Genomic DNA, 24320 nt, shown 5'->3' with positions numbered 1-24320 from the left:
AATAGCAAAAATTAGCAAGCCATGACAGTCTTTATCCCCTGCCTTGAAAACACTTCCAGCTGTAGGGTTTTGTTCCTAAGCATCTCCCAGAGGCAAGGGGTCTGGCAAGAGTCCTCAGTCGCTCTCCTTGTTCCTTTGCTTTTCTTCAAGGAGATGGCATACAGGAACGACACAGATGGGTCTCAATGGCACTAATGGACTCAGCAGCTGTTTTGCAGCCTCCGGTGGAGCTCTGTCTGTCCTGGGCACCCCATGCCCGCATCAGAATGGGTAAGGTGTGTCCTTCCTGCGGGGTGGGGCTTCGGGCTTTGGAGACTGACGTCTGGGAGACCCCGTTTCTTTCCTTATGGGAGGCAGAAATCCAGATCTGATGGTTGAGGACTCCTTGGGTAGGCTGGACTCAGCACGAGATGCTGCTGCTGCCATCTCTTGCGTGGGAAACCCCCTTTCTTCCTTGATGGGTGGCAGCAACCCAGATGGGACAGCAGAGGGCTCCTTGGGCAAGCTGGGCTCACGGTGAGATGTTGCTGCTGCCATCTTTTCAGTAGGAGACTCCCTTTTTTCCCTTATGGGAGGCAGCAATACAGATCTGATGGTTGGGGACTCCTTGTGTAGGCTGGACTCAGCACGAGATGCTGCTGCCGCCATCTCTCGTGTCGAAGACCTCGTTTCTTCCTTGATGGGTGGCAGCAACCCAGATGGGACAACAGGGGGCTCCTTGGGCAAGCTGGGCTCACCATGAGATGTTGCTGCTGCCATCTTTTCAGTAGGAGACTCCCTTTTTTCCCTTATGGGAGGCAGCAATACAGATCTGTTGGAGGACTCCTCGGGCAGGCTGGTCTCACCACGAGATGTTGGTGCTGCCATTTCCTTGGCTCGTTCCCGCTCTTCCCTGTTCTTCTGAATCCTCTTCCTCAGAAGTATCACAGAGTCGCATGCCCGAAGCCTCAGCCTGGGTGGTGTGCCTGGGGTCTCCATGGACAGGCTGGATGCAGCCCTTGAGCAAGATAGTGGCTCTTGGCTGCAAACTGTTGTCTGGTGGTGTGAGGCCTCAGCTTCCTGCAGCTTGGGCAGTGCAACCTCACGCTCGGCTTCCCCTGCTCCTCCTCCTTCATCGAGGAACTTGACCCGTCTTGTTCGGCCCAGCCCTTCTTGGTTATCCGTTCCCTCCTGGCCCTGCAGCTGGCAGCTCATCGGCTGCTCTGGGGCTTCAGGCACTGCCCGGATGGGTGGCAGAACACTGAAAGGACAGAGCGGGAGGGGTCCACCTGAGTGGCTGATGGCTTTGGGGCCGCATCCCTCAAGGCTGAGCCAGGATCCTGGGCTGTAATGCAGCCTTCCCCACAGACAGCTGACCGGCTGCCCCGGGGCTCTCTGCTGATGTGGAGAGGGGCCAGCCCTGTGAGCTGGGGGGATCCTGGCGTCCCCATCCCAGCACTCTTGGGTGGCCACAAACAAGCAGCGACCCTTTGGTGTTAGGGAATGGGCTCTCGTTGTGTCACCTCCATGCACAACCCAGCCCACAGCCGCCAGCCTCACCTGCAGGCAATGCTCTCCCTTCGCAGTCTGTTCTTAATCTTTCGCAACTGCCCTCCATCAACACTTGCAGTGCTCAGGCGTCTGATGAAGGTTGGAGTCTTGTCAAATCTTACTGCAGTTGGGAAGGAAGAGGAGATTCGCTGTCAGGCCTTTGGCTCGCTCAGAAGCAGCACTCAGGCCTGTTCCCAGAACCCGCCCTGAAACCATCTCTGTCCCCACTCCTCCTCTCTGCAGTTCAGCTCTGCTTTGGGGCTGCAGGAGGGACGCTGGCTTTGGGAAAGAGGAGCTGTCTGGTGACAATAAGGCGGCAGGGTGACATTTGAGGTCCCTGCCCTCCCAGTGGGGGAGGGCAGGGCCTGAGATCCCCACATCCTCCTGCCATAGCCAGGTATGGGGATACGTCACATCCTGCACCTTCCTTTTGGACTGGCCAACCATAACCTAAGGGGAAGAGGCCGTGCTGAGCCGGCACAAAGGTTTGATGCACATCAGAGCCCTGGGCTGATGGTCAGCAAGGGACTGCCCACCTCCAGTTGGTTGCCCATGCCGTGGAAAGGAGCTGGAAGCCACTTTACCTTTCTTGCCCCCAGTAAGAGGTGGCAAAGTCTCTTCTTTGGTTGCTTTCCCTGACCCAGAGAAGCTCCCGGAGGACTGTCGGCGTATCAGGGGTGGCAGTTTGGGGACCAACTCCATTTGAAACCTGGAAGTGAGGAAAAGGCAGTGAGCGGTGTGACAGTGCAACAGCAATCCTTGCCGCTCGCTCTGCTTGTCTGCTCACAGGCACGTTTTCATGCTGCATGAAGGCTTTCTAAAGCCGATAGCAGGGTCACTTGGGATAGGAGGAGGGGAAACAGTTTCAAGCGGAAAGAGGGAAGACTGGCTTTGGATGGGAGGAAGGTTTTGGCTGGAGGGTGGTGAGGCACTGGGATGTCTTGCCCAGAGAGATGCTGGGTGCCTGGACAGGCATTCAAGGCCTGGCTGGACCAGGCTCAGAGCAACCTCATTTGGAGGTAGGTGTCCCTGTTCCCCGCAGGGCAGTGGGACCAGGTGCTCTTTTTTTCCCTTCCTGCTCCAATCGTTCTGTGATTCTTTGGCACATCCTCCTGGGCAGGACACTGACGGACACGAGGCACAAGCGCAACAGAATGAGAGCTGAGCAGCTGCATCAAGCAGCAGAAAAATACTCACTTGGGTAATACGACAAGGCAGCCAGAGAACACCAGAGAAGCCACCGGTGTCACACGGGACACCCCCATGTCCAGCAGCGAGGGGGCCTGCAGGGGAGGAACAGGGAGGTTGTGAGATGTCCTGGTCATGGCTGAGGTACAGGGGACACGAGGAGCCCGAGGCAGGGAGAGCTGACAGCACCGCAGCACCTGCACGGCTCGAGCAGCTGCCCAGGTCCTGGTGGGCTGTGTGCGGGCTGAGTGAGGCTCACGGCACTGCCCGGGCTATGGAGAAACCTACGGCTCACCTTGCGGACGGCTCTCCTGAAGTTCTCTTTCCCCGACAGCTTCTCGAGGAAGTCGTAATAGAACTTCATTTGGAAGGTCAGCCCGTCAATGAGCAGCACTCCAACATCCTTCAGAACCACAGCCACGTTCTCCCCATTCTGCAGGCAGCTGGAGAGCAGCGACACGGTGCTTTGGATGCACTTCTGTGCTGTCTTCCAGCTCACAGAGGCGGCTGCGGCCACCTGGCTGCTCTTCAGGGCCTCCACCTTCCTGTCAACTGAGAAAATACCAGGAATGGGGTTGATGATAAGGTTGCTCTTCCACCTAGAACTGCTTCTAAGGGACATCATCCAGAACGGCCCCGCGTTTGGACGGGCTCCTCAGAGGGGGAGGTCTGCTACTGAGAAGGGAGGCGGTGGCCCTGTTTGCCCCATCCATGAAGCCAGAAAGGGTTTAATCCCCCCTCCTACCTGGCAGGGACCCCCTGCGGGACTTGAGGTGGTGCATAGCAATGAGGTTGCTGGCCAGCTGAAACACAGGCCAGCACAGGGTCACGGTCCTGTCCTCCGTCCTGATCTCCTTGGAGATGATGTCAAAGGAGCCGAAGGTGGGAATCCAGACCCCCTGCGAGTGGAGGAGAAAGAAAGGGCAGAAGAGTTAAGGGCTGGCTGGAGGAAGAGCTGGAGGTGGTCCTGTGCGAGGACAGTGCTCAGGAGCCCCCTCCTGCTGTTCAGAGGCACAAGCCAGGGCAGCGGGGACGGCTTTGGGGCTGCACAGTCCACTCCTTCCCCTCTCCCTTCCTCCCAAATGCAGCTCAGCAGGGAAACACGGGGTGAGTTTCCTGCTGTGTGTGCAGGGGAAGGCTCAGAGGAAGTCCAGGCTGAGCCAGACAGGGCGAGGAGGAACCCGACAGCCAACAAACACACCTTGTGCACCAGGAGCTGCTCTCGGATGAAGGCGGCCACCGCATCCCAGACGGCAACTCGCTCTGGAGGGCAAAGGAAAAGCAGGTCACACTCTGCATCTGCCTCTTCCCGGCACCCCTCCCACTGCTGGGCAGGATGGAGGTGGCAGATGGAAAAGTGTCATCTCCATCCCAAAACTGGCTGCAGCACTGCTCCCATGGTGGCTGTGGGCCCGTGTACCTTCAGTTTCACTGCGTGTTTGTCCAGAGGCATGGCCCACCATGGGGCCGTCCTCGCTCATCCCAGGTTGCTCCTCGTTGGCGTCAGCCATGCTGGAGCTCATCCTTCAGATGCGTCTGCTCTGTACCAGATGCTCCTTCAGGATGCAGGACCCACCTCTGTGCTCTGCCTTTACCCCCCTCCCGGGTGGCCGTGTCACAAACGCCACCACGGCAACGCGGTGACATCATGGCCAGCTGCCCATTATGATGCTGGCACTGCTGACCCATCTCTGCTTTCTCCCTCTCCTGGCCCTGTGAGTTGAGGGGTGACCTTGGGTCGAGGATGGGGCTGGGATGTGTTGCTGTTCTCTCAGTTCCCCTGGGCCTTGGGGACACCCCTGGTGTTCCAAAGCCTCTGTTGGGCTCCCTCTTGCCATGGGTGGGCAACGGGAAGGGGAAGGAGGCAATGGGGGGCAGTTGGGGCTGAGCAGGCTACATGACCGTGACTTGGCCACGTAGTTCTAGTGCTCACAATGGGTCCCTGCACCACAGGGCACTTGGGGGACCCTGGGTGTCTCCGCAGCCCTGAGGACCGGGTATCAGGGGCTGGGAATTAATTGATGGCATGGAGGGGACTGTCCGTGGCCTGTTCCAGCAGGACCTTGGCACTGTCACCTCCAGCCCTTCCCTTGAGCTCTATGGGGTTGTGAAGAGGAATGGGTCTGGAGGGGGCAGGCTCAGGGTGCCCTACTGGGGGCTTCTGTCCCCAGTGGACCCACGTCCTGCCCCGGGTTTCTTGGCTGCTGCCAGTCCTTCTCCTGCCCTGGATCCCTGGGCACAAACCCTGCAGGGACAAGGCTCCTCCTTGCCAGTGCAGCACTCTGACATCCTCTGATGACCAGTGCTGCCCTCTGGTGAGCAGTGAAGACCCCGATGATCAGCGACACCCTCTGATGATCAATAAATCCCTCAGCAAACCTACACTCTCTGTGTCCGTGTCCTTGTTCTCATGCTCAGCAGGGACCGGCCACCTCACAGTTCTGGGAGGCCTCCCCAGCTCCATGCCATGCACACCATGTCCTGCACCCCTGTGGGCTTCCCCTCCCTCACTCATCATCTGCTCCAAAGTCCTAAAGGATGGAGCTCCTCATGCTGCCATCAACCCCAGTACCCTCCCTCTGCTCTCTCAGTTCCTCCGTACATTTCCTCCCAAAGCCTTCACCCTTTGATCCACCTCTGCATGGACACAGTGTGACCACAACACCCTACTTTTAGCCCCTCTCTTATTGCAGCCACTTGTCACTCCTTTGGGTCTGCTTTAGGCCGCGTGCCTCAGTGCCCCAACCCCCTACCCATCACCCAGAACAAGGGCTGCATATCCCCTCCCATGGACACCTCCAATCCCTTCTGTCTCTCCCCTTTCTTCCCTCACATTTCCTCCTTCCCTTTCCCATAGCACACAAGCCCTCCAAGGCCAAAATCCAGCTGGCCAGGTGCCCTGCCAGGCCAAAAGGGCCAATCCACGGGCTTGGAAAGGCAGTACAAGGGTTAGGGCTAGTGTCGTGTTTGGGGGGGATGTTCAATGTGTACCGCAAGGGAATTTGACGGTAGGGCAGTGCAGTCGGTAACTCAGTGTATCTATATGTATACAGATCCATGTGCATATTGTGTTTTGATATTGTTTATTTGTAGGTAGATGTTTATATTAAGTATGATGTTGTGATGTAGAATAGCAAGAGGAAATATTACTAAGCCGTGACAGTCTTTATCTCTTGCCTCAAACATTTCCAGCTCCTAAACAGGCAAGGGGTCTGGGAAGAGTCCTCACTCTCTCTCCTTGTTCCTTTGCTTTTCTTCAAGGAAGTGGCGTGCAGGAATGACACAAATGGGTCTCAATGACCCAAATGGGACTCAGCAGCTGTTTTGCAGCCGCCGGTGGAGCTCTGTCTGTCCTGGGAAGCTGTCGTGGTTTTGTGATGTTGCTGTCAATATTAAAAGGTTCATACTCCAGAAAAATACATATCCCTGGTGGCCTAGTGGTTAGGATTCGGCGCTCTCACTGCCGCAGCCCGGGTTCGATTCCCCGTCAGGGAACCATCCTCTGCTGCCAACCCCTGGGATATGTAGCTGGAATGACACAAATGGGTCTCAATAACCCAAAAGGGACACAGCAGATGCTTTGCAGCCGCCAGTGCAGCTCTGACTGTCCTGGGCACCCCATGCCCAGATCTGATGGTGGGGGACTCCATGGGTGGGCTGGACTCAGCACAAGATGCTGCTGCCACCATCTCTTCGGTGGGAGATCCTGTTCCACCCTTTAAGGGCAGCAGCAACCCAGATGGGACAACAGGGGGCTCCTCGGGCAGGCTGGTCTCACCAGGAGATGTTTCTGCTGCCATTTCCTTGGCTTGTTCCCACGCTTCCCTGATCTTCTTAACCCTCTTCCTGAGAAGCTGCACCAAGTCGCAGGCCAGAAGCGGCAGCCTGGATGGTCTGCGTCGGGTCTTCTTGGGTGCAGCCCTTGAGGAAGATGGTGGCTCTTCACTGCAAGCTCCACCCTCACGCCCCAAAACTCCTTTGGAGCAATTGTGTCCCACTGAAGTCCCTCTTCCCACGCCAAGCGGGAATGAGATGCACAATCAGCCAGGGTTGGCCTTGCCGTGTCTGCACCCCATCATGTGGGTACCTGCAGTGCCCAGGCCAGATGATGTGCCCGGCAGTGCAAAGCCGGCCCACGTGTGTGCAGATGGCAAGGAGCGTGCCTGCAGCATCGTGCACCTGAGAGTAGGAATCAGGTAAACAGGGGCCTTTCATGAAGATACAGTATCCTCGGCTTTGGGGAATGTCAGCAGAAAAGGACCAGTGGGACATGTCGACTTTGCTGCAGTTACAGTCCAGCTGGGTGTGTATTTCAGACAATACAGCTGGGTATACATAAGGGAAAGGTAGACAAAGAAACTGGTTTTGACCGAGTGAGTGGAGGAGCTGGTCAGAGCAACCTGAGGAACTTCTGACTTCATCCCAATGACCACCGGAGCGAGACCCCCACTACGGACTGCACAGGTGTCAGTAGGAGGGACAGCATGTAAATGAGTTCCTGGAAAAACAATGAATATGTTAATGATTTCTTGGAGATCTGATGAATATGTGCAGATGGCAAGGAGCGTGCCTGCAGCATCGTGCACCGACAGGGCCGTGTGTGGAGGGCATTCCCCATTGCAGCTCCATGCTACCTGTTGTGGTTTGGGGATGTTTTGTAGATATCCCACATCAGAACATCATGCAGAGCGGTGGCAGTTCCAGAGTTCACCTTCTGGTCCTGTGGCCTGCCTTCTTTGGGCACTGTGGCTCTCAGAAGGGAGGGGAGGAGTGGCATTTCCCCAGAGGACTTTGAGCCCAGAGGAAGAAAGATGGAGCTCCCGGAAGGATGCCAGTATTTGACTTACGGAGATATTGTTACAGTTACCTGAGTCTTGGAAATTACAATACAAGGACATTTCGACAATGAATTTCAGTACAGTATTTTACCATCCAGTGCTGCTTATCCAAGCTCATGGCCTTGTTCAATAGAGCATATAAACACAAACAGTCTGGAATCCTTGTACAAACGTTCAAGTCCTCCGAGAACTGATAATGCTAATACTGCATCATTAGTTCATCACCAAAAATGATAAGTACCATCATTTTCAAAACCCAGTTATTTTGTACCTCTTCCTGAGACACCAAAGAAGTCTTCAGAGAAAACTGACAGCATCGTGGAAGAATAACACTGAGTATAACGTCCATTAACACTCCCGACAGGAAACATCAGTCTGCAAACGGGAATCTAAGTTGAATCAGTGCAATCCCAGGTGGTCTTGTCTTCTGCAAAACAAGTGAAGAACCACAGTGTGAACATAGTTTGAAAAGTTAAATGTGTTACACAGAAGAAGATCAGAACTCCTCAGAGGACAAAAGCAAATCTCCAGCAACTTTGGGCAGACGGTTCTTTTGCTGAAATTAGCAAGACTGTGAGGAAAACAAAGCAAAGCTACGCCCTGGATTGGTGCCACAGTTTGACATCCCCTGAACAGCAGTCTGAGTCCCACTGGCACGTGAGCAGACTCCAGGCAAGGAAAAACAGTCCAGCCACACCTGAGTTAGAAGAATAGCTTAAGTGATGGATTTGCTCACAGTAGGCAGAGGACGGTTACAAGCTGGCTCTAATAACGCTGCTGTCAAGAGGTGATGATGTTGCTGCAGCACTGCAGCTACTACTGAACTTCCCAGTACATCAGTAGCCAAATATGCTACTGAATAGGAAAGACAAAACTATTTTAAAAAAATCTCTCAGTCCTTAAGGACGCATTCTAAGTGACGAAAGGTAAAACAAAGCAGAGCCCAGAGCTGTATTAAATCTCTACTCGGGTCACAATTCCTTTGTCGCCATATCTGATTGCTCTTTTGGTTTCTGAAAGTGCTCGGTAGAAATCCAGAGTTTACGTGGATAAAACCTCAGGATAACATCCATTTACTTACACGCTACTATTGTCAAATAATCCAAGTCAAGTCTACTTTACAAGGAAGTGTGCAACAAGCAGAAGAAGCGAAGAAGAACGTCACATTGAGTTCACATTCTTCAAGGTGCAAATCGCAGCTATTCCTGCCCAAAACGTTCTGTTTCTTCAATTGCAAATAACAGCTTTTCCTTCAGCTGCTCCTAATTCTTCTAGGGTGGAAGGTGCAAGCGACTGAAAATGAAAAGAAAGAGAAACCTTAAGTATTGAAGAACAGCTTAGACCACCAAAAAAAGCCACTAGGAACACAGGCATGTGAACTGTCCTGTTCAGAGGGATAACTGCATTTGTACCCTCCAAAACAGCTGTATCTTGACGTGCGTTTGTCTGTGAGAGTTAAAGCACAACAAGCACTTGAGCAGCGATAACTTTCCAGAACTGGCAACGTGTTTAGTAACAACTCTCACCTTATCTCTCTTCTGTATCTGAAAGTTAAAATCTGAGCATCTTCACAAAGCACCAGCAGAACTGAGAAACTGAGCAGAAGCTACATTTCCTCCAGCCAACAGGGAGCACGAATGCGGCTATTTGTTTTCATTGCCAAGATCAGGTCTGGTGATAATGAAAGATCGATCCCAGACTCTTTAGAAGAAAGTACTACCTTCAGTACTAAAAGTAACTTGATGTTTTTAGTGGTGTGCAAATCCACGGCATTTACAATGGAATCAGCTCCACAACAAAACTGCTCTTCAGAAGTTCAGCTATTACTCAGCAGAGCTTACTGCCATCACCCAGTGTTTTGCTTTCACACAATCTCAGCCACTTCCATATCACACCCACTTCCTACAATGTGAAAGGAGATTGTCATTCGTAAGAACAGAACCACGGCAGAGTTTGACCCTTCGTACTTACCAGGAGTGACTTCTAGGAACCAGTTTTCCTTCCCAACTTTCTCAACGCAAAATTTTTGGGGTCCGTTGCTCCCTGTACAAAAATCAAGCAATGAATTCTTAGGTCTAACTGCCTGTGTCTACCAGTAGTTAATACATGACAACAGCGCGAGAAAGGCTCAAAAACAAGATTAGAACTACTTGCAGAGCACAAAGACATCTGTCTCTCACTACATCCCTCTGAAGAAATCCACGTAGTGAAATGCAAAACTATCAAGCGGTTTTCAAAGAAACTCAACCACTGCATCCCATCGTTGGTTTGGTACTGGAAGGAATCCCTGGAGTTTACCTAGTCCTTCTACTCTGAGCAAGCAGGGATACCCAGAGCAGGCTGCCCTGCCAGGACCACGTCCAAACCATCTACCAAGTCACTGATGCAAGGCATGTTCACATTCCCTCCGTCCCTTTTTCTGTCACAGCTCTACCCACGTGCAAGACTCAGAAAAAAGATTCCAAATAAACTCATTAGAAAATACCCTTAAACACACAGCTTGGTCCTTATTAGGAAAAAAGGAATTAACACAAGCATAAAATGCATTAAAGAGGGCTCGTTACCTGTGAGGTCAGCAAATCCTCCCACTGGTAATCCACACGTTCCAGTAACAAACGGTAGAAGTCTCATTCTCTTCTCGTTATCTATTTCTTTCACAAACTGAAAAATAACAATTAACACTGATGTTAAGTTTAATATTGAGACGTTCACTTCCCCATCACCCCTCGGACAGCTGGATCAGCAGTTATCATTTATATTTACACGCTATGTATCTGTTGAGTAATTCTGACTGCTGCTCACTAAGCTGTTGCTGTGTTCTTATGAGGAAAAAAAATGTCTACAAACCTGACAGAACCACAGCATCTGTCTGCTGGTTCTGGTATAACGCCGGTAGATGGTATGCCTCTGCCAGTCATTCGGATCCATTTCTTGCATTCCACACAGGAGCACCTCTAGGGGAGAAAAAGGATCAGAAACATGGAAACTACAAGCTAGTTGCTTCTACAGCAAGACTATTGTACTTAAGTACTACTGTATCATGAAGTACATACTACTGTACTTCAAAGCACCTGCTCGTTTTTAATATTAAACTCTCAGACTTCCACAGCAAATAACAACATCCGCTCACAAAGAAAATGTGGAGAGGCCACAAAAGAGAAAACCCAGTCACGAAAATGTTTGTATTTAGACATTCAAACTAGGAACGTATACTTTGCCATTGCCTAACCGTACCATTCTGTGCTAGAAATACGATGTTCTGCTGCAGAGTATAATTTGGAGAGAACAAAAGCAGCTAAAACCTGGTCCACTCAGTAATTTAACCATCCACTGATATCTGGTTCTTATCTCCCTTGCTTTCCAATTGCTCACTCTATAAACACACGCAAATCACATTGTCAAGGATGACAAAAACACCATTAGCCAAAAAAAATTATGCTGGCAGAATCTTAACATTAGAAATGTGTCTAAGTTGGTTGCAAAGAAGAAAGCGAAGAACAACACACTAACCAAATACTCACTGATACAGAAGGCTTCTCTCACGTGAGCATCCTGGAAACAGAACCACCAGCCTTAATGAACTCTGCTCTTCAGACACTGACTGAAATTGAAGGATTACGTGGAGCAGCCTGGATCTGGCAATAGTCAAAGAATCCTTTACCTCCAGCTCCTTAGCATCAAAGTACCGCAGACACTGCTGTGGCAGAATTGCGTTGAAGCCTTCAAAAAAAGCTTGTGTCTGTTCCTCAGCGCTTCGGGAAAGTCTCCATTCTGCTACCTGCTACATTCAGCCTGGAAAAGACACAGAAGGATCATTTAAAATGGGCTACGCCAACCCAAGTTCATCTTTGTTAGTTTCTTTTATAATGAACCGTAAGCTGTGTTAAGAAAAATGATGGGGATAGAGCACTGTATAACTGTATTCTAACTGTATTCGCAACCTTCACTCTGCGCAAACAATTTTAAGTTTCCAATGTTTCCAACCACTCAACTATGGAAAGCAGTTTAGGCTCAAACAGGAGGCACCATCTACTCACTGATGATATTAATGAGAGCACAGCAGTCCCTTGCTATTCGGAGGAAGAAAAAAATGCAAAGCTGAAATCATCTGATATCTAATATCCTCCCCAGAAAGCTCAGTCATTATCCACGACAAGGTAAAATGGAGGTCAAGTGGTACTGGTAAGGATAAGGAGGACTGCTAGCTTACCAAGAAACAACTACGTCCATTTGGAAAGCTCCATATTTGTTTCTGTTAATCATGAAACTTTGCTCTGAGGTAGAAACTCCACTCTCCATTCATAAAAGGGTGAAAAGCAGGCAGGAGACCTGAAGAACCTGAACCCAGGGAGAAGCAGATATGATGCTGAATTCAAGCCTATGCAAATGTCACCATTTGTGTGAAACCTTTCCAGATGACTCGTGACAAAAGCAATTTCTACTCCCTCATCCCTCAAAACCTTCCCACAAAAAGCCTTCGCAGATCTGATGGTAAGAAAGAGGGAAATTCTACGGCCACAGAAATAAAGCGCGCAGAAAGCCCATCTGCTGAAGACAGAGGAGTGAGCCGTGCTCAACCAACACTGCTTCAGCGCACGCTTACAGTAAGGCACACCTACCTTGTGCTGGCCACGCAGGAAGCTCGTGACGCAGCTCCAGACTGCTCTCCTGAGGCCCAGCTTCATTTCACGGCCACTCACGCTCTGCTGCTGGACATTCTGCAACGGAAAAGCCACCGGATGCAAATCCCATCTCTCACAGATGGCATCAGACCTCCGCTCTCACGGCAGTCGCACTCACGGCTCCGCGGGAGAAAGCAGACGTGTGCTTACCGAGCGAGCGCTGTTTGCTGCCAGCTGCTGGTAGGAACCCAATCCTAACTCGACAGTACCAACTATGCCTAACTCTGCAATGGGAACAACCAACTACTCCTAACACTACAGCATGAAGAGGAACAAACTCCTAACAAGAAAACACCAACTCCTAACACTAAACCTACTCCTAAACCTACTGCTAACACTAAAACATGAACAATAACCTATGCCTAACTCGAAAACACCAACAATAACCTACGCCTAACTCTAAAAATAAACTTAACCCAAAAACCAACAAGAGAAACAGGGACTGGGACATACAGCGTAAAGATGGGACTGGGGGCCCACAGAACTTGGCTGCAGAAGAGGCCCGAAGGAGGAGCAGATGTTACAAAAATACCACCCAGCTAATGCCGGGGGCAGGGGCTGTGCAGCAGGTAAGGAGCTCAGCTCCTGGACCAGCAACGGTGGAGCTGCGATGGTGCCAATGCGGGGCCTGGCACGGTGGTGTGGTGCCAGGCCAGCTGAGCCGCGGGTGGATCCACCTCCATGGGCTCCGCATGGTTGCTGGTCATCAGGCTGGTGCAGGCGCGATGGAAATGGGCTCTCTTAACCCTCCTCTGCCTGATGGTCATGGCGGGCCCCCTCCTCATTTTCGCTTCCAGGACCCCCAGCTCCATCCTCCCTCCTGAAACTGGGCAAACTTCAACCCTCGCCCTCTTCGCTGCTGACATGGCTCTTATCTGCCACAGCTCTCAGATGCGAGTGTGTTGCGCGCGGCAGCGGTGACCAAGGTGACGAGGGTTCTAAACTGGCAGCCGCACTGATGGTGCTGGCATTCCACATAGGATGAGGAGGGGGCTGGAGGCGCCAACACAGCAGCAGAAACGCGACGTGCTCCCGACTGCTCGCACTGTTCAAAGCTCCCTCTCCCTCCCTCCGGCCTATGAAGGCGGCCCTTCAAAGCAACAAACACCTCCACGCCAAACCGCAGCCCGGACTCGTCCCGCTCCCTGCAATCCAGACCAAGTCCATCCGTACCGACCTTCATCCACGCCCACCACCCCAGCCAAATACGGCACCGAGGCGGATCCATTCCTCACCCGCGCTTTGCTCGGCACCAATTCCGGCGGGGAGTCCTCATTCGGACACCTGAAACAACAAGGCACACTGAAAGTAAGAATTAGGTAAATAGGGGCCTTTCATGAAGATTAAGCATCGTAGGCTTTGGGGAATGTTAGAAGAAAAGGACTAGTGGGACATGTCGACACTGCTATAGTTATAATACAGTTGGGATAACACAGCTGGGATAATACAGCTGGGTCTATAGTTAAGACAATACCGTTGGGGGTATGCATAAGGGAAAGGTAACCAAAGAAATTGGCTTTGACTGATTGAGTAGAGGAACTGGGTCAAAGGAACCTGAGGAAGACTACTGACTTCATCCCAACGACCACCGGAGCGAGACCCCCACTACGGACTGCGCACGCGTCAGTAGGAGGGACAGCATGTGCATGAGTTCCCGGAAAAACAATGGATATGTGATGAATATGTATATGCTTGCTCTATAACTTGCTAACGCTTCTGTCCATCAGTGCACATGCTAGGAGGTGCCATCCCCCATGTGCCCAGCGCTGAATAAACACGTACCTGCTTTAGAACCTGATCCTGGTTATAGAGTCTGATTCCGCACGTCAATACCGACACGTCGCACAACAGCGGACCGAAGCACGCCGGGGAGTCGCGGCTCGGCACCCGGCGCCACCCGGATCTTACAGCCAGCGAGCGACCGGCAAACAAACGGACGTCTTCCTGCCGCGCGGCCCAGCACGGCCGGAGCCGCACCGCACGATCCGGACCGGCTCAGGCTCTGCCTCCAGGCTTTTGGGGCCGGCCGGCTGACTCCGCAGCGAGACCGTGGAGCCGCCCGGGAGCCGCCTCTGGGTGCCGGCAGCGCCGCGAGCTCCTCCCCCGGCAGCCCCTCCGTGCCCCCGCACCGAGGCCCGACCCCGTCCGCAGCGCACAGCCCGCTCCTCCCGGCCCCGCCGGGCCGCCATGTTGCATCGCCCCGGAAGTGCTCTCCGCCGCCGCCAAGCACTTCCTGTCACGTGGCTCAGGCCGGGCTGGGGGCGGCCCGGGGCCTGTTGGGGGGGGGGCGGCTGCCGGGAAAGGACCCGATCATGAACGGCTCATGTCGTGTCTTTCCTCTCGCTTTCTTTCCTTTCCCTCCCCCTTTCCTTCCTCTCCTCACACGGTCTGTGCTCCAGACCCCTCACCAGCTTCATAACCCTCCTCTGAACACGTTCCAGGGCCTCAATGTCGCTCTTGCAGTGAGGGGCCCAAAACTGAACACAGTACTCGAGGTGCGGCCTCACCAGTGCCGAGTGCAGGGGGACAACCACCTCCCTGTTCCTGCTGGTAACACTGTTTCTGATGCAAGCCAGGATGCCGTTGGCCTTCTTGGCCACCCGGGCACACTGTGGGCTCACGTTCAGCCGAGCATCAATCAGTTCCCCCAGGTCCGTTTCCTCCACACAGTCCTCCAGCCACTCCAACCCAAGCCTATAGAGCTGCCTGGGGCTGTTGTGGCCAAAGTGCAGGACCCGGCATTTGGTCTTGTTGAACCTCATCCCATTGCCTTCAGCCCGGCTCTCCAGCCTGTCCAGATCCCTCTGTAGGGCCTCGCTACCCCCAGGCAGATCCACACTCCCAGCCAATTGAAACGTGGGACAAGCAGCTCCATTTCCAGGGAGGGACGTGAAGCCGACCGCTTCGTGGCCCTGCGACTGCCAGCCCGAGCCAGGCACCTTTTGAGCAGCTACTGAAAGAGGCAGCACCACTATTCAAATGTTTGTTTGGCTTTTATTTGCAAGAAAGAGATGCTAAATGCAACCAAAATGCATTTCAATGGGAAATCAAATAGGCGGGATACTGGTAATGACTAAAGACACAGCTTCCTTAGTTCCTCTCCGCAGTCCACAAAAGGGAAAGCACGGCCATGCCTGAAAACAGGACCACGCAGTCTGTGTCCTTTGGTGCACCTCTGAGGAAGCATTCCAAGCGATTCTGCTGTCCTTTGCGCCTCACTGCTCAAGCCCTTATCGTTTCTTTTTGCTTTCCTTCTTGGCTTTCTTGCTCAGCTGTGCAGCACTCGCCTTGGGTTTCTTCACCGTCTCCCAAGTCTTAGACTCAAAACCCTCCGAGTCCTACAAGAAGCAATTGGGACACAGTCAGGGAGCTCCCTAACAACTGGCTGACAGCTGGCTTTGGGAGCTCAAGTCACCTGACCGAGCAGCTTTGGGGACCAGCACTGGAAATCGCCTTCCTGACCTCAGGGCACATTATAAACTCCCCCTCTGTCTAGTTCCCAAAAATCCCATGAAAACAGAGCCTGAAGTCCTCTATAGCAAGGCTGTCCGAGCTAATCGGGTGGACCCCCTGCCTGGCAGCTCATAGGGCGCAGCAGCAGCTGCAGGATAGGACAAGCTGGCACCTCAAGGCTGCTGGAGTGCGGAAGGAAGGACAGAACCAAGTGCGGCACTCTCAGCAGTGCCGGGGCACTCTGCCGTAGGCAACAGCTACAGACGGCTCCCTCCCAGCCCACTGCCTGAGCATTGCTATCAGTCTCACACAGCGCTACTTACTGCCTTTGGGGACTTGGAAACTGGCAGGATGATGGCCAGAACACACAGGAGCTGGAAAAGGGCTCCAAACAAGAGTCCGTAGCGCAGCACGTTCTCCATTAGTGTGGGCTCAGGGATCTCAGGTGGCGAGAAATGCAGTTCAGCAGCCATAGTGCAGACAGCCTGCTGCTCCACTGCTCTCACGGAGGCTGCCTGCTGAGAGGGGGAAAAAGGCACCGTTAGTCTCAGGCACTGCGACGGGGTCACTTCCTGCTAGCAAACATTTCCAGGCTAACTTAGAGAGCTGCTCGGAAGAGATCCAGGGCCTACTGACCCGAGAACAAAGAGGGACATCAAACTTGCATTCCAGTTGCCTTTTCCCGCCTGCCTAGGAAAAGAGCCCTCAGCCTTCGGTACTGCTGCACTTGCAGGTGGGGGAAGAGAAGCAGAGAGGACGGGTGGACGTCAAATAAGGGAAGAGCTTACCAGGCAGGATTAAACCTATCCCTGAGCTCCATCACACACACGTAACCACTGCCCTATTACTATCACAGCAATGTTATTCTTACCATTAAAGTTACCCATGTTCACGTACCTGGTTGTGGATGTGTTCGCGGCCTTGCTGCTGCTGTGCTCTACAACGCCAGCCACGGAAATAAAGCGAGCAGAAAGCTGATCTGTTGAAGACAGAGGAGTGAGCCGTGCTTAACCAGCACTGCTTCAGAGCACGCTTACAGTAAGGCACACCTACCTTAAAACGGCAGCTCCAGACGCAGCTCCAGACTGCTCTCCTGAAGCCCAATTGCATTTCACAGCCACTCACGCGCTGCCCCTCGACAACCTGCAACACAAGAGTCACAAGCTGCAAATCCCATCCCTGGGAGATGTCAGCACATCTCCGCACTCGTGGAGCAGCGCTCACGTCTTCGGGTGAGAAAGCAGGCGTGTGCTTACCGAGTGAGCGCTGTTTGCTGCCAGCTGCTGGTAGGAACCCACCCAACTCTAAGTACGAACAGTAACCTAAGCCTAACTCTAAAACAGGAACAAAAACCTACACCTAACAATAAAACACCAACAGTAACCTAAGCCTAACTCTAAAACAGGAACAATCGTCTACTCCTAACACTAAAACATGAACAGTAACACTTACTCCTAATCAAAAACACGAACAATAACCTACTCCTAACTCAAAAACACAAACAATAACCTACTCCTAACACTACAACTAAACTTAACGTGAAAACCAACAATAGAAACAGGGCTAAGATGGGACACAGGAGGGTTAAGATGGGACCGGGGACCCGCAGAGGAGGAGCAGATGTTAAATGAAGCCTCCCGGCTAATGCCGGGGGCGGGGGCCGCGCAGATGGGAAGGAGCCCTGCGCCTGGACCAGCGATGCTGCAGCCCTGGTGGTACTGATGCGGGGCCTGGCACGGTGGTGTGGTGCCAGGCCAGCTGTGCCGCGGGCGGACCCACCTCCATGGGCTCGTCCAGAGGTGGATCCACCTCCATGGGCTCGTCCACAGGTGGATCCACCTCCATGGGCTCCACGGAGGTGGTCACGGGGCTGGTCCAGGCGCGATGGGAACGGGCTCTCTTGCCTGTCTGCTGCCCGATGGTCATGGCGGGCCCCCTCTTCCTCTTGGATCCTGCGGTCCCCGGCTCCATCTTCCCACCTCCATCCTGCCCATCGTCCAGCCTCGCTCTCTTGGCTGCCCACATGGCTGTTGACGGCCAGAGCTCGGAGAGGCGAGTGCGTTGCGTGGGGCAGCGGTAACCAAGGCGACGGCTGTGACATGGCCAGGGTTCTAAAATGGCGGCCGCGCTGCTGGCACTGGCGTTCCACATGGCATGAGGAGGGGGCTGGAGGGCAGGGCACGGCACGGCAGCCAGAAGGCACTCGCTGTGCCCAGCGGGCAGCCCTGCTCTCCGGCCAGCAAGAGGGCACAGAGGAGCCGGCCCTGAGCAAAGGGCCCTCGGCCTCCTTCGGCCTCCTTCGGCCTCCCCTTTCCACCACAAGGGAATCTCTTCGGGCTGCCATACGCAGCACGCAGCACCACACTGATGGGGCTCCTGAGCTCAGCGCCAACAACAGCAGGCTCCAAAGCGGACCTGACTACGCCTGCCTCCTGGGACACACAAGCTCTGCTCTCCATGTTGGCATCCAGCGCCTCTCCTTGGGCGGCCTCTTGGGGGATTCAACCACGACCCACCATTAATACCTCCAGCTTCCACATCCAACAGACTCACAACAGCAGCAACAAGGCGGGCAGGAACGGGCCGTGCTGCTGACTGCGGGCGCTTGTCAAGCCTCCCTCTCGCTGCCCCCATTCTGCTCGGGCAGCCGGTCCCAGCAACAAACACCATCACACACAACTGCAGCCCTGACTCGTCCCGCTCGCCGACAGCCAGAGGAAGGACATGGATTCACCTTCCTTCAGCTCCGCACTCGCTGGCACCGCACGCATCGCCTCTGCGTGCCGCCAGCACCGCGAGCTGCTCCGCCGACATCCCTCCGTGCCCCGCACCGCGGCCCGGCCCCGCTGGCAGCACACAGCCCGCTCCTACCGGCCCCATTCAAACTTCCGCGCCGCCACGCCGCGCTGCCCCGGAAGCGCTCTCGGCCGGCAGGAAGCACTTCCTGCCCCGGCCCTAGCAACCGCCTGCGCCGTCCCGTTGCTAAGGGCGGCCTGGGGCCGGCCCGGGCCTGTGGGGGGGTTCGCTCCCGGATTCCTGGCGGGTGGCGCCGGCGGCACGGAGCTTTCCTTCTCCTTTCCTGCTCTGGCCTTTTGGACTCCTCTTTTCCTTTCCTTTCTTTGCCTTCCTTCCCCTCCTCTCCTCCTTTCCCTTCACGTTCCGCCCACACTCAGTACGCAGATCTCCAACGGAGGTGCCTGCAGAAGCTCATCTGTGCAGGCAGTCAATGGCTCGTGCTGTGCTTCGCTGCTTTGTGCTCTTCAATGACTGCTCAGTTGTGCCCTTTCCTAACCCCTTGTGCACTATCAGGATGGCCCGGCTGGCTTTGCTGCAGAGCCTCATCGGAGAGTCTGCAGACGTGGGGGAAAAGCTCAGCAGCTCAGCAGCTGCCGAGGGAAGGTTTCATGCCCTGGCCTGCACACAGCCCGGCCCTCCCTGCTCTGCGCTCCTGGCGTCCCCTGCGGCCCCTGTGCTGTGACCAACACGAGCGGGGCTCAGGCCCAACGCCCTCCCTGCTGCCGGCCCTCCCCCATGCCCATGTGCTGCACCCACACCGGCTGCCCCAGCCCCGCAGCCCTCCTGCAGGCAGCACAGCCCCAGGCACCGGGCTCGGCCCCAGCCCCGAGGTGCTGCTGCACGGGCTGAGCCCAGACCTAAGATGCAATGACCACTCCGAAGTATTGGGTTTCCCTCCTTCACACAATCACAGAATTATCAAGGTTGGAAAAGACCTAAAAGATCATCCAGTCCAACCATCACCAGTACTTCCCAGCTAAATCATATCCCTCAACGCAACGTCCAAACGTTTCCTGAACACCCCCATGGTCGGTGACTCCACCACCTCCCCGGGCAGTGCATTCCAGTGCCTGACTACCCTTGCCGAGAAGTAATACTTCCGAATGTCCAGCCTGAACCTCCCCTGGCGCAGCTTGAAGCCATTCCCTCTAGTTCTATCAGTGATTACACGAGAGAAGAGGCCGACCCCAAGCTCACTACAACCTGCCTTCAGGAAGTTATAGAGAGCTATAAGCTCTCCCCTGAGCCTCCACTTCTCCAGGCTGAACAATCCCAGTTCCCTCAGCCGCTCCTCATAAGGAGCAGCCTGTGCTCCAGACCCCTCACCAGCTTCGTAGCCCTCCTCTGAACACGTTCCAGGGCCTCAATGTCTCTCTTGCAGTGAGGGGCCCAAAACTGAACACAGCCCTCGGAGGTGCGGCCTCACCAGTGCCGAGTACAGGGGGACAACCACCTCCCTGTTCCTGCTGGTAACACTGTTTCTGATGCAAGCCAGGATGCCGTTGGCCTTCTTGGCCACCCGGGCACACTGTGGGCTCACGTTTAGCCGAGCATCAATCAGTTCCCCCAGGTCCGTTTCCTCCACACAGTCCTCCAGCCACTCCAACCCAAGCCTATAGAGCTGCCTGGGGCTGTTGTGGCCAAAGTGCAGGACCCGGCATTTGGTCTTGTTGAACCTCATCCCATTGCCTTCAGCCCGGCTCTCCAGCCTGTCCAGATCCCTCTGTAGGGCCTCGCTACCCCCAGGCAGATCCACACTCCCAGCCAATTGAAACGTGGGACAAGCAGCTCCATTTCCAGGGAGGGACGTGAAGCCGACCGCTTCGTGGCCCTGCGACTGCCAGCCCGAGCCAGGCACCTTTTGAGCAGCTACTGAAAGAGGCAGCACCACTATTCAAATGTTTGTTTGGCTTTTATTTGCAAGAAAGAGATGCTAAATGCAACCAAAATGCATTTCAATGGGAAATCAAATAGGCGGGATACTGGTAATGACTAAAGACACAGCTTCCTTAGTTCCTCTCCGCAGTCCACAAAAGGGAAAGCACGGCCATGCCTGAAAACAGGACCACGCAGTCTGTGTCCTTTGGTGCACCTCTGAGGAAGCATTCCAAGCGATTCTGCTGTCCTTTGCGCCTCACTGCTCAAGCCCTTATCGTTTCTTTTTGCTTTCCTTCTTGGCTTTCTTGCTCAGCTGTGCAGCACTCGCCTTGGGTTTCTTCACCGTCTCCCAAGTCTTAGACTCAAAACCCTCCGAGTCCTACAAGAAGCAATTGGGACACAGTCAGGGAGCTCCCTAACAACTGGCTGACAGCTGGCTTTGGGAGCTCAAGTCACCTGACCGAGCAGCTTTGGGGACCAGCACTGGAAATCGCCTTCCTGACCTCAGGGCACATTATAAACTCCCCCTCTGTCTAGTTCCCAAAAATCCCATGAAAACAGAGCCTGAAGTCCTCTATAGCAAGGCTGTCCGAGCTAATCGGGTGGACCCCCTGCCTGGCAGCTCATAGGGCGCAGCAGCAGCTGCAGGATAGGACAAGCTGGCACCTCAAGGCTGCTGGAGTGCGGAAGGAAGGACAGAACCAAGTGCGGCACTCTCAGCAGTGCCGGGGCACTCTGCCGTAGGCAACAGCTACAGACGGCTCCCTCCCAGCCCACTGCCTGAGCATTGCTATCAGTCTCACACAGCGCTACTTACTGCCTTTGGGGACTTGGAAACTGGCAGGATGATGGCCAGAACACACAGGAGCTGGAAAAGGGCTCCAAACAAGAGTCCGTAGCGCAGCACGTTCTCCATTAGTGTGGGCTCAGGGATCTCAGGTGGCGAGAAATGCAGTTCAGCAGCCATAGTGCAGACAGCCTGCTGCTCCACTGCTCTCACGGAGGCTGCCTGCTGAGAGGGGGAAAAAGGCACCGTTAGTCTCAGGCACTGCGACGGGGTCACTTCCTGCTAGCAAACATTTCCAGGCTAACTTAGAGAGCTGCTCGGAAGAGATCCAGGGCCTACTGACCCGAGAACAAAGAGGGACATCAAACTTGCATTCCAGTTGCCTTTTCCCGCCTGCCTAGGAAAAGAGCCCTCAGCCTTCGGTACTGCTGCACTTGCAGGTGGGGGAAGAGAAGCAGAGAGGACGGGTGGACGTCAAATAAGGGAAGAGCTTACCAGGCAGGATTAAACCTATCCCTGAGCTCCATCACACACACGTAACCACTGCCCTATTACTATCACAGCAATGTTATTCTTACCATTAAAGTTACCCATGTTCACGTACCTGGTTGTGGATGTGTTCGCGGCCTTGCTGCTGCTGTGCTCTACAACGCCAGCCACGGAAATAAAGCGAGCAGAAAGCTGATCTGTTGAAGACAGAGGAGTGAGCCGTGCTTAACCAGCACTGCTTCAGAGCACGCTTACAGTAAGGCTAATTCGCCTATTGTTTCATCCCTATAAGAGGTCATTCTATCTACAGAATGCTGCTTTTTAGTATGATATGACACACTGTTGCCAGAATACTTCTTTTCCTTTACAAATTAAGGACATTTCCACCCTAAGTATCAGTCTCTGTCAAAATTTGGAAAATTTTCACAAGACTATCAATAGTGACCCCAGAGATCAGAAGTTCTTTCTTAAGTATCACTCTTTATCTTCGCAAAAGTAGGATTTTCTTTCCAAAATAATGCTTCTCAACCTTAAAAACATCATTTCCTCCCCAAAGTGCTGGTTTTTATCCCCAAAAGATGACATTTTCTCTACAAAATAAAGCTTTTTAGCTCAGTTATCAAGCATTGCTTCCAGAATACCTGCTTTCCTCTACAAAACAAGGAGATTTCCACCCGAAATATCAATTTCTGACAACATTTAGGCAATTTTTCACCAGAATAACAATACTTATCCCAGAAATAAGAAGTTCTCTCCTAAGTATCACTCCTTATCCTTGCAATAAAAGGAATTTTCTTTCCAAAATAATGCTTTTCATCCCTAAAAATAGCATTTTCTCCCCAAAATTCTGGTTTTTAACCACAATAGAAGATAACTTTCTCTACAAAACGATGCTTTCTGGGAGAATATGACGCATTAATTCCAGCATGCCTGTTTGCCTGTACAGAAGTAGGGCATTTCCACCCGAAATATCAATTTCTGTCTACATTTAGACCATTTTTCACCAGAATAACAATACTTATCCCAGAAATAAGAAGGTTATCACTCCTTATCCTTGCAATAAATGGAATTTTCTTTCCAAAATAATGCTTTTCATCCCACAAATCAGCATTTTATTCCCCAAAATGCTGGTCTTCATCCCTGAAAGAAGACGTTTTCTCTACAAAATGATGCTTTCTAGCAGAATATGGCACTTTGTATCCAGAATACCTGTTTTCCTCTACAGAATAGAGACATCTCCACCCGAAATATCAATTTCCGTCAAAAGTTTGAAAATTTTCACACGAATATGGATACTTATCCCAGAAATCAGAAGTTCTCTCTTAAGTATCATTCTTTATCTTGGCAAAAATATTATCTTTCCAAAATAATGCTTTTTAATGCCTGCATATAGCTTTTTCTCCCCAAAATTCTGGCTTTCATCTCCAAAGGAAGACATTTTCTCTACAAAATGATGCTTTCTAGCATCATATGACCCATTGTTTTCAGAATTCCTGTTTTCCTCTACAAAACCAGGACATTCCCACCCGAAATTTCCATTTCTGTCAACATTTAGAATTGATTCACAGAAATATCAAAACCTCCCCACAAATTACAAGGTCTGTCTTAAGTGTCACTCTTTATCTTGGCAAAAGTATGATTTTCTTTCCAAAATAATGCTTTTCACCCTAACAATAGCATTTTATTCCCAAAAATGCTGGTTTTCATCCCCAAAAGAAGACATTTTCTCTAGAAAATGATGCTTTCCATCGGAGTAGGCCACATTGTTTCCAGAATTCCTGCTTTCCTCTACAAAATAAAGACATTTCCACCCAAAATATCCATTTCTGTCAACATTTAGAAAATTTTCACACTACTATCGATACCTATGCCAGAAATAAGAAGTTCTCTCTGAAGTATCACTCCTTATCCTTGCAATCAATATAGCTTTCTTTCCAAAATGATGCCATTCCTCCCTAAATATAGCATTTTTTCTCCAAATACTGATTTTCATCCCTATAAGAGGTCATTCTATCTACAGAATGCTGCTTTTTAGTATGATATGACACACTGTTGCCAGAATACTTCTTTTCCTTTACAAATTAAGGACATTTCCACCCTAAATATCAGTCTCTGTCAAAATTTGGAAAATTTTCACAAGACTATCAATAGTGACCCCAGAAATCAGAAGTTCTTTCTTAAGTATCACTCTTTATCTTCGCAAAAGTAGGATTTTCTTTCCAAAATAATGCTTCTCAACCTTAAAAACATCATTTCCTCCCCAAAGTGCTGGTTTTTATCCCCAAAAGATGACATTTTCTCTACAAAAATGAAGCTTTCTAGCTCAGTTATCAAGCATTGCTTCCAGAATACCTGCTTTCCTCTACAAAACAAGGAGATTTCCACCCGAAATATCAATTTCTGACAATATTTAGGCAATTTTTCACCAGAATAACAATACTTATCCCAGAAATAAGAAGTTCTCTCCTAAGTATCACTCCTTATCCTTGCAATAAATGGAATTTTCTTTCCAAAATAATGCTTTTCATCCCTAAAAATAGCATTTTCTCCCCAAAATTCTGGTTTTTAACCACAATAGAAGATAACTTTCTCTACAAAACGATGCTTTCTGGGAGAATATGACGCATTAATTCCAGCATGCCTGTTTGCCTGTACAAAAGTAGGGCATTTCCACCCGAA

At 52.2% G+C, this 24320-nt stretch overlaps 3 protein-coding genes across 12 annotated transcripts; all 3 read right to left on the bottom strand.

Moving 5' to 3' along the window:
- Positions 1-261: 261 nt before the first annotated feature.
- On the bottom strand, positions 262-4282 carry LOC140261294 (uncharacterized). Its single transcript, XM_072354586.1, has 9 exons — positions 4139-4282; positions 3920-3981; positions 3464-3617; positions 3014-3270; positions 2728-2813; positions 2115-2239; positions 1540-1651; positions 877-1240; positions 262-426 (listed from the first exon to the last, which is right to left on the bottom strand). The coding sequence occupies exons 1-9, from the start codon at positions 4239-4241 to the stop codon at positions 262-264; spliced, it is 1428 nt and encodes a 475-aa protein (XP_072210687.1). The 5' UTR covers positions 4242-4282.
- Positions 4283-5094: 812 nt separating this feature from the next.
- On the bottom strand, positions 5095-14445 carry LOC140261278 (E3 ubiquitin-protein ligase Itchy-like). Of its 8 annotated transcripts, XR_011905689.1 has the most exons (11): positions 14021-14445; positions 13474-13522; positions 12176-12274; positions 11767-11894; positions 11218-11348; positions 11078-11108; positions 10404-10510; positions 10121-10217; positions 9528-9599; positions 8638-8849; positions 5097-7983 (listed from the first exon to the last, which is right to left on the bottom strand). XR_011905689.1 is itself a non-coding variant. In XM_072354535.1 (8 exons), exons 5-8 carry the CDS (start codon positions 10491-10493, stop codon positions 8809-8811), a joined length of 300 nt encoding a protein of 99 aa, XP_072210636.1. In that variant the 5' UTR covers positions 10494-10510; positions 11078-11348; positions 12176-12274; positions 13474-13522; positions 14021-14445; the 3' UTR covers positions 7990-8808. The 8 variants fall into 8 exon arrangements, 1 of the variants encoding a protein (XP_072210636.1); XR_011905692.1 differs by lacking the exon at positions 11767-11894 and having other exon boundaries at positions 5155-6897; positions 7305-7983; positions 11078-11348; XR_011905691.1 differs by lacking the exon at positions 11767-11894 and having other exon boundaries at positions 5155-7216; positions 7353-7983; positions 11078-11348.
- A 770-nt stretch (positions 14446-15215) lies between these two features.
- Positions 15216-18613, bottom strand: LOC140261170 (protein MANBAL-like). 3 transcript variants are annotated; one of them, XM_072354337.1, is made up of 5 exons: positions 18563-18613; positions 16745-16834; positions 16589-16670; positions 16015-16209; positions 15216-15576 (listed from the first exon to the last, which is right to left on the bottom strand). In XM_072354337.1, the coding sequence occupies exons 4-5, from the start codon at positions 16162-16164 to the stop codon at positions 15469-15471; spliced, it is 258 nt and encodes an 85-aa protein (XP_072210438.1). In that variant the 5' UTR covers positions 16165-16209; positions 16589-16670; positions 16745-16834; positions 18563-18613; the 3' UTR covers positions 15216-15468. The 3 variants fall into 3 exon arrangements, with proteins under 3 accessions (XP_072210438.1, XP_072210437.1, XP_072210439.1); XM_072354336.1 differs by having other exon boundaries at positions 18426-18581; XM_072354338.1 differs by having other exon boundaries at positions 16015-16206; positions 18426-18581.
- Positions 18614-24320: the final 5707 nt, after the last annotated feature.

This window comes from Excalfactoria chinensis, chromosome 20, assembly GCF_039878825.1.
Source record: "Excalfactoria chinensis isolate bCotChi1 chromosome 20, bCotChi1.hap2, whole genome shotgun sequence".
NCBI lineage: Eukaryota > Metazoa > Chordata > Aves > Galliformes > Phasianidae > Excalfactoria > Excalfactoria chinensis.
This window is presented reverse-complemented; position numbering and strand designations above follow the sequence as displayed.